A 16,261-nucleotide genomic window follows, 5' to 3' on the forward strand; every position below is an offset into this window, starting at 1 on the left:
ATTCTTACACTCTTATCCATTCGAGGGAAGGGGGGGTGGTGGAGTCAGATCAAAGTCAAATGAGTCAAAATTGGCAATAAACCCCATATGAAGAAAAGAGTGGCACTAAAGTGAAATTTCAGAACATACTGCTTTGTATATACCCAACTAGTGATCTTATTTGAAAATGAGTATTTACAAAGATTCTAGAAAGCTTAATAACCTAGGCTTTCAATCTTTATCTCCCACAATATTGTTGTCAGCAGTTTCAGCTACTACATTGAAACATCTAACGTGATTTTATGTCCTACTTACACCATTCAGTGTTCGTATATAAATTTACAAATATTATAAGTAACATTATGTACAACTATTACTTCTAATATTTTCCAGAATAGCAACTTTGAATAAAAACTGGAGCATCTGAGCTTTAAAACCATTTTCTCTTCAATTCCTAAATTCTTTTTAGGAAGTCACTGATGTAGACTGAATATAAAGTTAAAAAAAAAAGTTAACTTTTAAAAATTGTAACATAAAAGGGATTACTAAAACAGACTTAAGTACATATTGTTCTAGACAAATAATCAAGTAAAACACTAATACTGACAAACACTAAACTTTCCTTTAAACTACAGGAGCTACTATTGTAGGAGCTGCAGCACAGAGCCTTATGACAAAGGCTAAGTGAATAAGATTGTGAGAGTATGGTACAGGATAAAAAAGGAACAGTGAACTTAGGCCAAGAAATTTTAAAAGTCAATGAGTAAATTATATCAGAAAATTAACTAGCACAGCTATAGGAAATCTTTTCCTTTAAGAATGGAAGACAACAAAATAACTCTTACCATAACAATATACCAGTAGAAATAAAGAATTATTTACATTCTAAGAGATTTTCCTGGGGTGTATGGGGGGGTGGCTGTGTGAAAAAGCTTACAAAATTGAAAACATAAAACAAAATGTATTCATATTAAGATTTCATGATAACAGAAAATAATTAAGGAAAGAATATTTTCCTTGAGGGAAGAATATTTTCCATAAATGGTTAAAAAAGCACCTATGAAACTGTGCTGTCAAGCTATCACAATGGAGGTTTTGGATTCTTTTATCAATTGCAGCATAACAAAAGGCATTTCACAGCATAACTTTAGGGAAAATGTTATCTGGCCTAGAACCACACAGAAAGCACTTAAAAACTCTTTTCAATTGTTTATAATACACAAATTTTTCTGGGTAGCAGCAGTTGCTCCTGTACGTGCCCTTTTAAAAAATATGAAACAGAAGCAATAAAGCAGGGAAAATTTTTGAGAAGGATAAGAATAGCAGCAGTAAACAGAAAAGCAAATACTCAAACACATTAAAGAAAGCTTAAAATAAGGAAAGAGTACTGTGCAACTTTCAATTACACGGAGTAAAGTGCACTGCTTAAATTGTTCACTGATAACATTTTCCCTATTTTGAAAACATGAAATCTATTTACTGGTATTTTTGATATTAAAAAAAAAAAGACATTCACTATTGCAGCCCTGATAACTCTCTTCCAGTATTTTTTAACCATTCAGATGTATTTTGTGGGAATATTTATTCACATGATTTTGCTTAATACATTTCTTTCTATACAAGACTGAATTTAAAAGTCTCTGTAACATTTTCAATTACAGTAATAACACATTAATAAATTAAAAATTAACAAAATCTTCATATTCGCTTTAAAAAATCATTTATCAAATGCTAACCTCCAGATTATCTGGAAAATTAAATATGCAAATTGCTATAAATCTGGCATCCCAATTAAATTCTGATTTTTAAAAGTATATAAAAATGTCCCTCAAATTATTCCAAGTTCCACTCAAGAAAATTTTATTTTACCCTTTTCGTAAGTTATTAAGTTTACAACCTGCTAAACATTTTACTCAAATGTGGGAAAACTGCCTGGAGATGCAAAGCACAATAAAATAATTACATGAAAAGAACAAACAAAAATACCCGTTAAAAAAGTTATTATAGCTGGCAGCACTTAAAATTGGTAATTCATATTTTTTTTAAAGTTGCATAGCTGCAAGATGATTCATTGCTGATTACCTGTTGAGCAGTTTTATTTAAAAGGAAATAATATATTTAATAAACTGCAATTCAGTAGATAATCCTAGATTTAGTTAATTAAAATGTAATTATGTAACTTCATTTTACTCTTTGGACACATTCTGATAATGTTAAATCTTTAATTTAAAATATTAACATACTTAAGTTTCTACACAGAAGTCTATTTTCCACTCTTGGAAAAAAAATTGAACTTGAGATCATGGACTACATTCAGAGAATGTTTTACTGCTTGATTACATTTCTTGGTGTCACATTTAAGACTTTTATAAGAAGTAAATTACGTGGTCTTCAACTTAAGAATAGATGAGTGCAAGAACATCATGTTGGGGAAAATACAGGGACCCCAAACTAAAAACCAGAACAAATCAAACACAAATAGTTGCACAGCTCTAGAGAACTTAATAAAAAGTAAATCAACTTTTAAATCAGTTAACTTTGGCGTCTGAATACAAAATGTTTATCAGTATTACCTACGTAGATGACTATTAAGGGATGTGCAGCATTTTCAAAATCCCTGTGTGTCCTTTAAATTGCATGTTTGGTACACTGAGTTCTGTGGCAACTGTCCTCTCTTCAGCAGGATTTTTTTTTCCTGTATGATTGTCCATCTCTGCATTACTGAGTCTCACAGAACTTAGATTTCTGGCTGAGTGTGCCTATATTTTTTTGTTTTTATTTTTTCCAGAGACAGATCCTCATATCCTCTTGGTTTTTCAAGCATCTTGAAAAGACAAGGAAACCTGTGTTAAAAGTGGATACATTTAGTTTAAGCAGTGGTCCATAATAGTAATACAAATCAAAATACAACATCCATTTCCCCATGAACATTGCTTTAGACTGTAAATTTTCATATACTTAGTATTCTAAAAACTCATAAAACTAGTGTTCTGCAACATGGAGGCTCTAGCTCCTTCCAAAACAATTCTAAGACTGGCTAAAATAGTCTGCCTTCATGTAAAACACAATGTTTTATATCATTTTTGCAAGTCTTCTTATAAAATGCTTTTCATATATATGGAGGATAACAATTTTTTTCAAAGCTAAAAATGCTATTTCATTCACTTCATGGAATATGAAAAAAAAGCAATACTCAAGTGAGATTTTCATTCAATTCACTAAACATTTTCAGATAATGCAGAATCATGAATAAGCTACAACAGTGCAAAACAAATTCTGTATTTGGTTTAAAATTTGATTCAGGTTTTTTTTTTTTTGCCTATTATATATAGATAGGCATTGCTATTATACGCTGAGGAAACAAAACTGAAAGATTAAATTGACTAACACAATCTCTGGAACACACACACACATCTCAGTGAATAAATGAGTGAATAAAAATGGTGGCTGAGAATGTATAACTTAGGTTATAATTTAAAAAACAAATAAAACAAAAAGGGAGAGTTACCTATAAAACAAGAAGCTGATGCTTAATCTGAAGGGTGCTCAGGGCAAGATCTATTTACTTCAAACCATTCATCTATGCAGCTAGAAAAGAACAAAACCAGAAAAACCGAAACACTTGTTTATTTAGATCATGACAGCCATAATAAAAATGCTTACTTCCTGACATTAATATATTTTTGCAGAAAAAAATAAATATTTTAAATGATATTTGGCAAATATAAGTAAAGGACAAGAATATGTTTATTACATTTTGATTATTCTAAGCAGTTAAGGAAATAAATCTTTCCAAAATTATGCTATAAAGTACTTTAAAGTTTAAACAGGGCAACCATTTCCAAAAGAGAATCTAAAGAACCACCACTTTACCAATATTCAAAATTAAATGACAAATCTGGACAGATATTTCTCTCTTTAAAACACTTGTTCATTTATGCAAATGTCAACCAGTTTGTGCCACCTAACAAACTTTTAAATTTTGATTCTCAACAACAGTGTGTTACATTTTAAAAGAACATATCTATATGTGATGTGAGTACTGAGTATTTCTACCCTGTTCTGCAATATATACATATACAAATAAATACACCATCATCTATTTGTATTTGTAAGTATTTCATGATTTCATAAGAAGTTAATTAGGGTGCATATCTAATTATCCTCATTAAAGATCTACACTCTCCAATGCAGTAAGCCACGTGGCTCTTTAAATTTAAATTCATTAAAATTAAAGAAAAGAAAAATGCAGTTTCTCAGTCGCACTAGCAACACTTCAAGCGCTCAACAGCCACATGGCTGGTGGCTACTCTACTAGACAGCACAGGTATAAAACACTTCTATCACTGCATGAAGTTCTACCGATAAACTCAAGTCCTTAAGAAGTTTAAGTAACTTGCCCAATGGCTAGGAAGTTACCCAAGCAGGATTTAAACTGTTCAACATTCTAATTGTTGACACATGTCAAATTTGCATAAGCTACAAAGCCAGAAGGCTTGGGTAATATTTTGAAGGGCAAAATTAGTATGTGTTATTCTCACAGTAAAAATCACGGATAAAATTAAAAGGAAAAAAGACATCCAAAAGACATTTTTACAAATACCTAAAACAATTTCTGTTGCCATTAAGACTTCTGCTGTCTAATAAACATGCTCAATTCAGTTTATGTTTTCAGCCTGCTCTCTATCCTACTCACGCAGCTCTAGAGGCCCCCTGGTCTACCAGAGTACCTCTCAACAACGAAGTACTGAGAACTAACAAAATACTCCAGATGTGTTAAAAATTCCCAGTACATCTGAATTGTACCTGTGTGATCTAAAATGGGTACTTATTTTACAACTATGCGATTTCAGCTCATCTTGACAAAGTAACCATTTAAAATCCCAGGTTCTTTGCACATAAATTGCTATCAACCCACATTATTTAAAATATATTCCGCTCTCCAAACTCCAGCAGGAAATCACTCTCCTGAATTTAGTACTTTTCATTCTTAGGCATTTTCTTACTCTATAACCTTATATGCGTGTATTCCAAAACAACATACAATACTGGTTTCATGTTTTAAATTTTATTTCAGCACTACCTTTGTGGCATGCTTTCTTCTAATGGCATTTTTTCAGTCACTTTGTTTGAGTTTTGCAACTGTTAATATATAAGGCTCTAGTTTTTACATTTTCATTGTATAAAGTGTTTCATCATATAAGCATACTGCAATTTATTCATTCTTTTACTGATGGACACTTTCAGCAATGCTATGAACATTCTTTTACATCTCTTAAGCCGTGCTCCTCAAAGCATGGTCCACACAGTGCTAATCCACGAACTATTTGTTTACCAGTCCTCCAAACACACTGTTTTGATTGACTTATTTTTAATCAATGCAAGACTTTCTCAATGAAGAAAGCATTGTATTGATTTACATTCTGGTGTAAGCTTCTTTATCTCACCCTGAATCTGCGCACTGAGTAGTAAGCAGTAGCACTGTCCTGGATCACAAGATTGAGTCTCTCCAGGGCATACACCTGGGAGTGAAATTACTAAATTGCAGGATCTGTATCACTCAGAGCTATTACTACAGAGCTACCTGTCAAGTATATCAACTTATATTTGTTTGTTTACTGGACACTTGGGTTTCCTTTTTATGAACTGTTAACAATTGTTGCCTATTTTTCTATTTTGACTTGTCTTTTTCTTATAGATCTGTAAAAAATTATTATTCCGATATTTCAGCTATAAAATACATGTTTTTGATGAACTTTATTTTCTACAAACTTATGAGAAAAAAACAGGTTAAAGTAAGACCATTCAAACAATACATTGTAACCAGAACAAAGATGTGTTCATCCCAAATAAACAAAATACCTCTGCAAACAAAGGATTTTTTTTTAAGGGTGAGGTTAGCTTGACATAAAGAGTAAGAATGGATCGATACATTGGGTTATGAAGACAAAAGCCAATGCACAAAATCTGAGAACTATGAAGTAAACAAGTACTTCTAAAATAAATCCCAAAGCTTAACTGAACGGAGCGTGAGAACATTCATTGTGTGGGTATCCTTATAGTACTGTATTCTTCCATGGCTTGCTTTCATATCTGCTTTTATTTGATGAAGCAAAACATCAATGTGCTGAAGAATATAATATTTTACGTATGAACCAGTAAGATCAAGTCATTATATTGTCATCATTCTACCATTTACCAATAGAAATGAGCTAACTGCATTGCAGAAAGTTGCTGAAGGAGAGTACTGTTTCAGACATCAAACTTTTGTTATGTGTATTGAAAAACACTCTTAGTCTGAAGACTGATTTGCTTTTTCACATATCGTGATGTAAAAAAGTTTTAAATTTCAAAATAGTCATATTTATCAACTTTTAAGCTTTTATGGGGAGAGTTATCTTAGCCCTCAAAATAATTCCTTACTATGAGGTTAAGAACATTTCTTTATATTCTTTCCAACTCTTTAGATTTGGTTTCCATAGGCAGACATAATTCAATATGGAATCAATTCTTATTTCAAATGTAAAATAAGGATTCATTATTTTTTCGTATAAATAACCAACTGATCCAGTACCGTTCACTGAATAATTCATTCTTATCTTTACTACACTGTAATACCACCTCTGGTAAACTAATTTTTTCATTTATTCAATTAGTTAAACAACACTTATATAGCATCTATTATGTGCCAGAACTTTCTAAAAATACTTCATTTAAAACCTAACGACGCTATGAAGTTGGTACTACTGTCTTATTTTACAGAATGAGAGAGAAAAATTAAGTAACTTGAGCGAGATCACACAGTGAAGTAGGGGAGGGGCTGGATTTGAATCTTCAGAGTCCTGACTTCCAATAGCCTGCGCTTGTAGCCTTTTGTGCTGTGCTGTCTCCCCATATATGCATGAGTGTTTACTGACTCTTCTGTCCCACTGACCTGCCTTTCCACACTGTTTTAATAGTCTTATTACGAATTTGTATAGGACAAGTTCCCCGCAGTATGGCTTTCTTGCTTCATGAGTGTCTTGACTGCTCCTAGCCCTTTGTTCTTTGTCCATTTGTATTTTAGAATCAATTTAAGTTACATGAAAAAAATTGTTGAGATTTGATTTGAATAGTATATGGGGTGCAGTGACATCTTTATGACACCAAGTTTTCCTATCCACAAAATATGCCTCCATATTTATTTTAGACCTTCTATTATAAATTTCAATAAACTTTTAAAGTCCTGAATATCCTTTGTAGAATTTATTCTTAATGTACCATATTCCTGTTGTAGTTTCCGTTGCTGTTAATGTTACTATTCCAAAAGAAAAGGTATCTATATTTTTTCTTACTGGGATGAATGAAACAGATTTTCATGTATTGAGCTTATATCTGGCAACACTGTTGAATTCTTATTAATTTTAATACATTATGTGATATTTATTCTTTGCTCTTATTTTTAAATTACTACTAACAATAAGTAGAGAATTTTACTGAAAGTTTTCTCACATTTAGTAAGTTAATATGGTCTTTCTTCTTTGTTAAGGTGGTAAATTACAAATTTTCTAACCTTACAGTGCCTTTGCATTCCTAGTATAAATCCAATTTGGTTAAGAGGCATTATTTTAGATATATATTGATGAATTTGGTTTGCTAATATGTTTTTGGATTTTTGCACTTATGTTCATAAATAAGAGTGCCTTCTAATTTTCTTTCTTATACGGTTCTTGTCTGATATAGGTATCAAGTTTATACTATTCTCATAAAATAAATGGGAGAACCTTCCATCTTCTACTTTTGGGGGGAATTTATGATTGTTAACACTGTGTTCTTTAGAACTTGCTGTCAAACTGTTGTTGTAGGCCTGTATGTAGGTTTTTGGTTTGGTTTTTTAAAAAATATTTGCTGTTTTTCAGAGTTAGCCTTAATAACTACTTATGACAGTTATGAGTCGATTCAGGTTTCCTTATTTCTTTCTGAATCATTTTCGGCAATACTACATTTTTAAGGAAACTGCTTGTTTTGTTTACATTTTTAAACTGAAAAGTATAAAATTTTTCACAGAATTCTGATTATTTTTAATTTCTGCCATATCTAAAGTTCTATGTAACTTTTCATTCCTATATTGTTTATTTTTCCCTTCTAGAGACAGCCCTGCCAGAGGCTTATCTATTTTATTACTCTCTTCAAAAAATCAACTTTTGGTTTTGTGGTCTTTCCTGTGAATTTTTTTTTCCATTTTTTTCTTCTCTGATCTTTATTATTTTCTTCCTTTTATTTTCTTTGTGTTTATTCTGCTATCATTTTTGTAATTTAAGTAAGAACTTAACTTACTGACTTTCAGTCTTTCCACACTAACACAAACCTTGTGAGGATTATTCTAGGAAAAATGTCAAAAAGGTTTTCACTATTATTCAGTTCAGAGTACTCTCTAAGTTCCATTATGATTTCTTCTATGATCCACAAGTTACTTAAAAGTATAGGTGAACATTACTTATCTTTTGTCACTGACATCTAACAGTGCTCAAGGAACAGCCTTCCATATGGTACCAACTCTTCGTAGTTTGCTAAGACTTTTCCTATGGCCTAGTGTATGATCAATTTCTATAATACTTCTACGTACTTAAAAAGAAAATGTACTCTCTAATTACTCAGTGCAGATACACACACACGTCCATTAGCTCAAAACTGTTAACTATATTGTTCAATTTTTCTAGATCTTAAATCATTCTGTGTATGTCTGCTTGACTCAACAAGAAATGTGTTAAAATTTCTCATCACGATGGATCTGTCAATTTTTCTGACAGTTCTATAAATATTTTACTTTAATATTATGTCCTTTGGTACATACAGAATTGAATTTTATATGCTTTCATCATCATATACTAGTAATACTTTCTGCAATAAAATCAATTTTGTCTGACATTAATGTAGCTCTGTCAGTTTTCTTTTAGTTAATATTTGCCCAAATATAGTTTTCTATCCCTTTAGTTTCGTATTTTTCTGTATCTGCTATGTTTAAGTGTGTTGCTCATCAACAGCACATCCCACTCTTTTGCTTTGTTTTCAACTGGGGAGTTTGATCTATTTGGATTTACTATAATTACTGATACTAAGTTTATTTTTGCTTCTGTTTTTGTACTATTTACTGCTTTTTCTATATTTTTTCCCTACTCCCATTCTGCTTTTAAATAAAATTCCACCATATTCCTTTTACTGCTTTTAAAGTTATAGCATTCTATTCTTTTTATAGGATACCTTATATTATCTTTTTACCTAAAAGTGTTCCTGTGTTGCTCTGAAATCAAGAACACTTTATGAGAAATCAGATGGGCTTTGGAGTCAAGCAAACATGGCTGGTATTTCAGATCTTCCATTTACTACTAGCCATGTGAACTTGGAGAAATGTCCTATGGTCCCCCAGCTTATTTCCTCAACTGTAAAATGAGATTGTTACAAGGCTTACATGAGATAACCTATTTAAGAAGCTATGGACAACACCTGAGTCATGGTAAATGCTTAACAAATGGTAGATTTGGGGATACAAACAGATGTGGGCTTAAATTTTAGTACTAGCAAGCAAAAAAAGGTCACTTTTTTTTTTTTAAGAAATGAGAAAAAGGAGATTCATTGAAGAAGAAATCTTTTCAGCCCTAACTACAATGTTTGAAACTTTGAGAAAGATCTTTTATAGTCTAATATCAACTTGGTTAACATAAAAATAAACTTACCCTTTATGATATATGCATAGACAAGGCAGTCGTGCTATAGTATCTCCCTGCTGCAATTCTTCAAGGCATATTGCACATTCCCCAGCATCTTTGCTCAGTACATCCTCTGAGGAAAGAGAAAATAAATTTAGGACAATAGAACTGAAAGAATTTTGTGAATGATAATTTATACAGAGTGGTGACTGGCATATTTTGTGAGAATTACATAAAACTCAGCACCTATATCTGAAATACTACTACTCATAAATCAATGAATGTTTACCTTTATTTATGGACAGTGCCTTTCATGTCCATTTAGATTTCACTGAGGCATTATAGTAATTAAGAGCAGTAAAGAATCCTCCAACTTGCAAAGAACTATGCTTTATTGGTAAGTCAGTTACTTGTAATTAGTAATTCATTTTCCTTCTCCTACTAATCAGTATCAACCTGGTGCCTAAGCTAGGTCAAAAAAGTTTACAGAGTATACTGTGGGTGAAAAAACATCAAAATATTATTACAATTTTTAAAAATCCAAAATCACAAAATTGCATAAAGAAATCACCCTAAATATAGAACTTTTAAAAAATCTGCTTAATCAAAGAAAATGCAAAGGTAGATCAAAGCTTTTGTGCAGATTCTGAAAGGAATTTTTGGACTCTTGAGGATTTCAGACATTAGCCACAACAATTTTTCTTAATCCTTTCCATGACAATGTCAAGCCTACTCCAGGCAGCAGTTAGAGTAGGTTCCAGAGGGCCTTGCAGGATATTTCTTTCTTACTTTTATTTACTTACTTACTTATTTAGTTTTGATGGATTTGGTGATTAGGTTTGGCCATATTGGAGAAAGAATTTTGGTAGCATAATTGGGTTAATTACAGGGGAAGAAAAAGAATTGTGAGGGCAGAAAATGTACGTTACCCTTTGGATAAACTGGGAATAAAAATGGAGGAAAAAAGAGTATTTGTGTAAGAAAGATTTTACTGAAGATAATTAAGCAAAGAGTAGTAAACAGAAGAGAAGATAACTGAACAAAAACCTTCAGAGATGGGATGAGATGACAAGGTTGGTCTTGCAATATAGGAGAAGTAGTGGATAAAATCTGGATTAATTACTGTGAGAAATGATATAGGAGGCAATGAGGATATGTATAAGGATTCCTGCAAGATATTTTAAACATCCTATGTTGAAATCCTTTATAAAGCAAAAATTCCTACTGGGAGGAAAAAAGGTTCTCTCAATTTATGTTTTATACTAAAAATTTAATTTAAATTATATTTTATTTATGTTAAATTTTTAAATTTTAAAAGGATCTTGCCCAAATAGAGTATGTTAGCCAGTCATACTTTGCGACTCTTTCTAAATGAAGAATAGCTAAAACATGCCATTACTGAAAAGCATGGAGAAACCGTTGAAGAGTATACACTCTCAGCAAGTTCAGAGAATGTAAAGCAAAAGCAGGAACATGCAATATAAATGTATACCACCAATAAGTAAATTACTGTTATGGAAATAAAAATCAAACAAACTAAAGGGGAAAGACTGCATGAATCCCTACCTAAATGTTTAAACACAGAACAAAGTAGAAAAGTTTCCTGAAATTAAGCATTTGTCTGGTAGTCCCATACCACCTATAAAAACCAGCAAGTTTAATTATGCACATATCTGTAATAATTCCTTGTAGAAAAACCCATTCTATAAGCAGCTCTCCTTTAGTTATTCATTTTGAGACAGCACATTAAGAGGAAACAGATTCTATTTGGTCTATAGAAGGGAAAACACCAGCAGATGATTACCTATAAGGCTAGAGGGGGTAACAGGGCAACTTCCACAGAAAAAGGAAAGGCCTTGGCAAGAATGTTCATGCTTTTAGAATCTAAGGAATATGGTTGAGGCAATTTTAGCTAACTATTGGATAGTTCATAAGCTAACATATCACATCAAAGACTTAACCAGAAGAAGATTTCTGGGCAAGTAGAGCTTGGTAAATGGAAAATGCTGCTTTATTAACACCCTCCTCCTGAGTCCTTCTATTTTTCTTTTCTTGACCCTGGAGGTCCCACCCACTACCCCAACGCCAACCCTAAGTCTTTCCTCCTCCAACTGATCTCCATTTTTCTCTTACTGTTTTGGATAGCTTTCCAAGATAGGGAACTAGTTTAATGTAAAGCACCTAACTAGTGTTAAAGTTAATTGGTATATGGGGATCCATAAAACAGAAGTCTTTCCAGTGGCCCTGATCCCATCACAAATCTATACCTAAAGTCCGCCTGCACTTAAGGGAAACACCTCAATGTCAAGAAGACCTAACATCAATCACAATCCTCCAAGTCAGCTTTAGCTAGTTCATCTTGTCCTAGAAAATAGGACCAGCTAGCCTTGTAAGGAAATCCCCGACCTCCTAGCCAGTCATGGCCTGTTTCCACAGCGCCTCTTCTAAGGCCCCATTAAACTCAGTCTTGCCCAAAATCCTCCAGAGATGCTTATTAGGCATAACAGTCCCCCAATCCATGGACTGTCTTCCCTTGAATAAACTTAGGACATCAAACTGATTACTATTTTTTTTTTTTAAGTTTTGTCATTTGACACTAGGATAACAGAAATGAGAACAAAAAGAAAAGCTTCTGAGGGAAACACTAAAATATCATAGTACATACAGGTCTATAATTCCAAACAATATGGATGTTCTCACCAATAAGATTTTTTTCATTGCAAAGATATACCACATCATAACATGAATCTAAGTTCCAACTAACCTCAAAAAATTAATCACTTTTTATCAAGCTGAAGACATCAATAATTATAAGATGTTCCATTAGTTTTATATTCCACCAAGTAAGGAAAAAAAATGTTCCTATTAAACTAGGATACAAATCAATTTTAGGACACATCTCATTTTTCAGAGCTGTTAAAAATTTTTTAAAAAGTATCTTAACATTGATGGAATAGGGTATCAAATTTCTACCTTTTGAAATACATTAACAACATCCAGATTTAAGTCGAAGTGACCCATAAAATCTCAATTACCATAAGTTAATGAGACAGACCAGCTTAAAAAGAAAAAAAACATTGCTACACATTTTTGCCATGTAAGTCTATGTAACAGATTATTCTCAACACTAAATAAAAATAGGTAGAAATTCACTACGTACAAGCTTCTGAGTGCACTATTCGCAGAAAAGTAAGTGTCTTACAATACTTTTATGATGACCTGCAACTACCTTTCCTTATTGCAGTAAGCTTTAAAATATCTTTGAGTCTGGAAATTCTTAATATCTTGAAAAGCAAAGGTTTTATTCTATTTACAAGAAAATTTATTTACAGTACAACAAAGACAAATCCAATCTGCATATAATTAACAAATGATATATAATTTAAGAATATAATGATATGCTTTGCAGGTACTAAGTTTAAAAAATCTTTTTAGTTTAATGTAGAATACCATAGTAAAGTTTACCATTCATTTTAATCAAAAGGTTCCTAAGCCCTAGTAATGAAAAATAAGCAGAACTATATTTTCTATGTTAAGAAAGGTATACAGAATACAAGAACATCCCAAACACATTAATTTCAATGCAGAAGCTGTCCAATATCCACTGTAAATAGCTTCTAGTGAAATGATCTCTGCTCAGAAAATTAAAAACTAATGTTAACATATTACAGCCACTACTCAACTACATTTTGGTAAGCAACTTTGAGGTAGAAGACAGTTCACCCTCACCACAAAACCTCACAGTTACTGCCTCAAATAACAAATGCTTAATTTTCAAATTTGAAAGTCTTGTTTCCAATAAAATCTGTCTTTGTATGTTTCAAAATATTTTTTATTTTTGAAAATTGGCCATGTAACATGATTAATTTTTGTCTAAGGGTTTGCTAGAATATTCCCCTCTCCTACTCCATGAGGACACTGTCCTTTGATTCACAGGGAAGTTTTCAGCTTAGTGATGGGATACATTCAGAGTTAAACAGGGCCTAGAAATACCACTACATCCAGGACAGGGAAGCATCTTTAAGATAGGTGGGAAAAGATTATTAAAAGTCTTCAGCCAGTCAATTAAAAATATTTATGAAGAAATTATCTACAGGCAATAGGGAGTCAATGCTCTAGGAATGGAATACCTTGAGGGGCAGACAACCAGCCAAAATTGATATGAGAAAAGCAGAGAAGGGAACATAAACGGATTTAACTACCATAGTTAAATGGCTGGCTAGTCTGGAATCCCCCTCTCCACAAGCACTAACCAATGAAGAGATAAGAGATACTCAAGATTGTGAGCAGGAAACTAAACTTGTGTTGCTTTTTCCAAAGTGTCAGTGATGTCCTACCTAACATGTGAAGCACTAAGAGTTATAAATCAGTGTACTGCTTATCAGTCTAATTCTTTTGAGTTATTCATATGGTCTATGTATTAATTTAGAGGTACTGATACAGGAAAAGAAGTATTAAACCGGGAAGAGAGCAATGATTTTTAACCAGAGGTGGGCATCAGAATCACTTGGGTATGCATTTTGTCTCAATCCAGGAAAAAAAAAATTTTTTTTACATATGCCTGGGCTCCATCCCTAGAGATTCTAAAATATACCCTGCTTCAGAAACACAGCTGCTATCAAGGAAACAGAATGCTGAAGCAGAACAAGCATAAGATTTAAAGTTACAATATGAATTTCCATTCTCACTATTAGGTACATAACCTCCAAAATGTTGGTCAACCTTGAGAGTTTCCTTTTACTCATTTAACATTAGTAAAATAAAGGTACTCAAATATCACAGAGATGAAATTTTAAAGAATCTTGTGAAAAAATTTATAAGTTACAAAAGCACTATATAAAATACTAGTTTTTATTAGTATTATAAGAAAAAACTTTATGGACTTCTCCAAGAACAAAGCTGGTCATTTTTCTCTTTTTCTCCCCATTCTGGTATTCTATAGTTGTTTCAGCTTTATACAAGGTCATAAATAATCCCATGGCCACCAAAAACTTCTACAGGATACTCCTGACCTCGCCAGACTTATTGTAACTGCCAGGCTGGGAACAACTCCATACAAATGACACTGCCTAATTAATTTTTCCATGTTTTTTCTTCATTTTTTATTCAAAATTATTATAGATGTCCACTTGTTACAAGCTTATACATATATTTAAGTCTTTCATCAATCCTATGAGGTAGCTAATGTTACCTTCATTTTATAGATAAGGAAACTGAGGTGCAAATAATTTAAGTAACTTACCAGAAATTACTAAACTGGGGTCTGGATTCAAATTTAGGCTAAGTCTTCGGTGTTTTTACTACTTCATGAATTTTGCTACAAGAAGCAATTTCACTTTAAAATAGTATAAATACTGAAGCAAACAAACTGTTTTAGGCAATTTTAAGTTTGAAATACTCAAGATGGGGATGGCTACCTATTTAGAGGAAATATGTTCAAGACTGGTCAAATGCTTTACCTTCCGGAGTATTAAACTGTTCTAAAAACTGATATCATAAAGGAGCTCACACTTTACTGCTTACTTCCTTCTACGGGATGGGAGAACAGCCCTGTCCAATAGAACTCTCTATGATGACAGAAAGTCTTCTATCTGTGTTGTTCAAAATAGTAGCTACTAGCTACATATGGCCTGGAATAACACTTGAAATGTGGCCAGTGCAGCTGAGGAACTAAATTTTAAATCTATTTAATTTTAGCAAAATATGAAATCTATATATTTTAATATAGGAGATAAAGAACATACATTTATAAACTAATTGAAAACTTCTGTAAATTGTTTTTACTTATAGCCTCAAGCTCTTAATTTGCATTGCCCAAAGAAATTACTTAAAATTCAAGCAGCCAAATATGCAAAATTAAAATATTCAGCAAGTACAAGCACATATCCATATAGTTATGGCAGATCAAGACAACATGAAAAAAAGCAGACAAGCCAAAATCCTTTTAGAGGGGGGAAGAAAAGAAAAACAACAAATAAGACCAAATTTGTTAGAGGCAGCCAAAAAAACTCCATGCGAAAATTTCATAATTATCACAACTCTATTTTCAGATCAAGCAACCAAAGGTACATGATCTTTTCAGTAAAATACAATGCCAAGCACTATTATGGATCAGGCTTTTTACCTGAAGACTTATTTTTTGTTCTTGAACCCTCAATGATAGCAGTAGAAAACAAAAGCAGCTGAAATGTGAAATAATCCCTAGAAAAATCAAGAATTAAAAAAATTCACAACATTAGTAAGAAGTAATTACTCAAAGAATAAAAAATTGGGGCTCACAAGGTTTATTAATAAATACTTTCAGATATAAAGTTATACCTAAAGGACTTAAAAGAAATTAACATTTTTATTCTAGATTATAGATTCATGAGTTGTTACTATACTTAAATAACATAAGGGGAATTAGAAATGATATTTAACAAAGGGAAACTGCCATTTTCACTGTAAGACTAATTTATCAATAAAAACATAGGAATAACCTTTACTAAACTGTCTAAAACTCAAGTTCATGGTCAGTGCCAGCTTTTTATCCTTTTTAGAAACTTATTCTGGCTCAATAAGGAATTGCTGGTTTCCTGTGCTTAAATTGACATTTA

The 16,261-nt window shown here is 32.2% G+C and overlaps 1 protein-coding gene across 2 annotated transcripts in view; it reads right to left on the reverse strand.

Annotated features, from left to right (window-relative positions):
* Positions 1–1,512: 1,512 nt before the first annotated feature.
* The window catches only part of ZNRF2 (zinc and ring finger 2), an 81,269-nt gene continuing 66,520 nt past the window's right edge, over positions 1,513–16,261 (reverse strand). The window contains exons 3-5 of one of the 2 annotated variants that reach the window (XM_032483779.1): positions 9,693–9,798; positions 3,488–3,567; positions 1,513–2,803 (exon numbers count right to left, since the gene is read on the reverse strand). In XM_032483779.1, coding sequence (XP_032339670.1) covers positions 3,510–3,567; positions 9,693–9,798 — 164 coding nt within the window. In that variant the 3' untranslated portion in view covers positions 1,513–2,803; positions 3,488–3,509. Of the gene's footprint in view, positions 2,823–3,487; positions 3,568–9,692; positions 9,799–16,261 lie in introns of both variants that reach the window. The other variant, XM_032483778.1, reaches the window with a different exon arrangement.

This window comes from Camelus ferus, chromosome 7 (genome assembly GCF_009834535.1).
Source record: "Camelus ferus isolate YT-003-E chromosome 7, BCGSAC_Cfer_1.0, whole genome shotgun sequence".
Lineage (NCBI taxonomy): Eukaryota > Metazoa > Chordata > Mammalia > Artiodactyla > Camelidae > Camelus > Camelus ferus.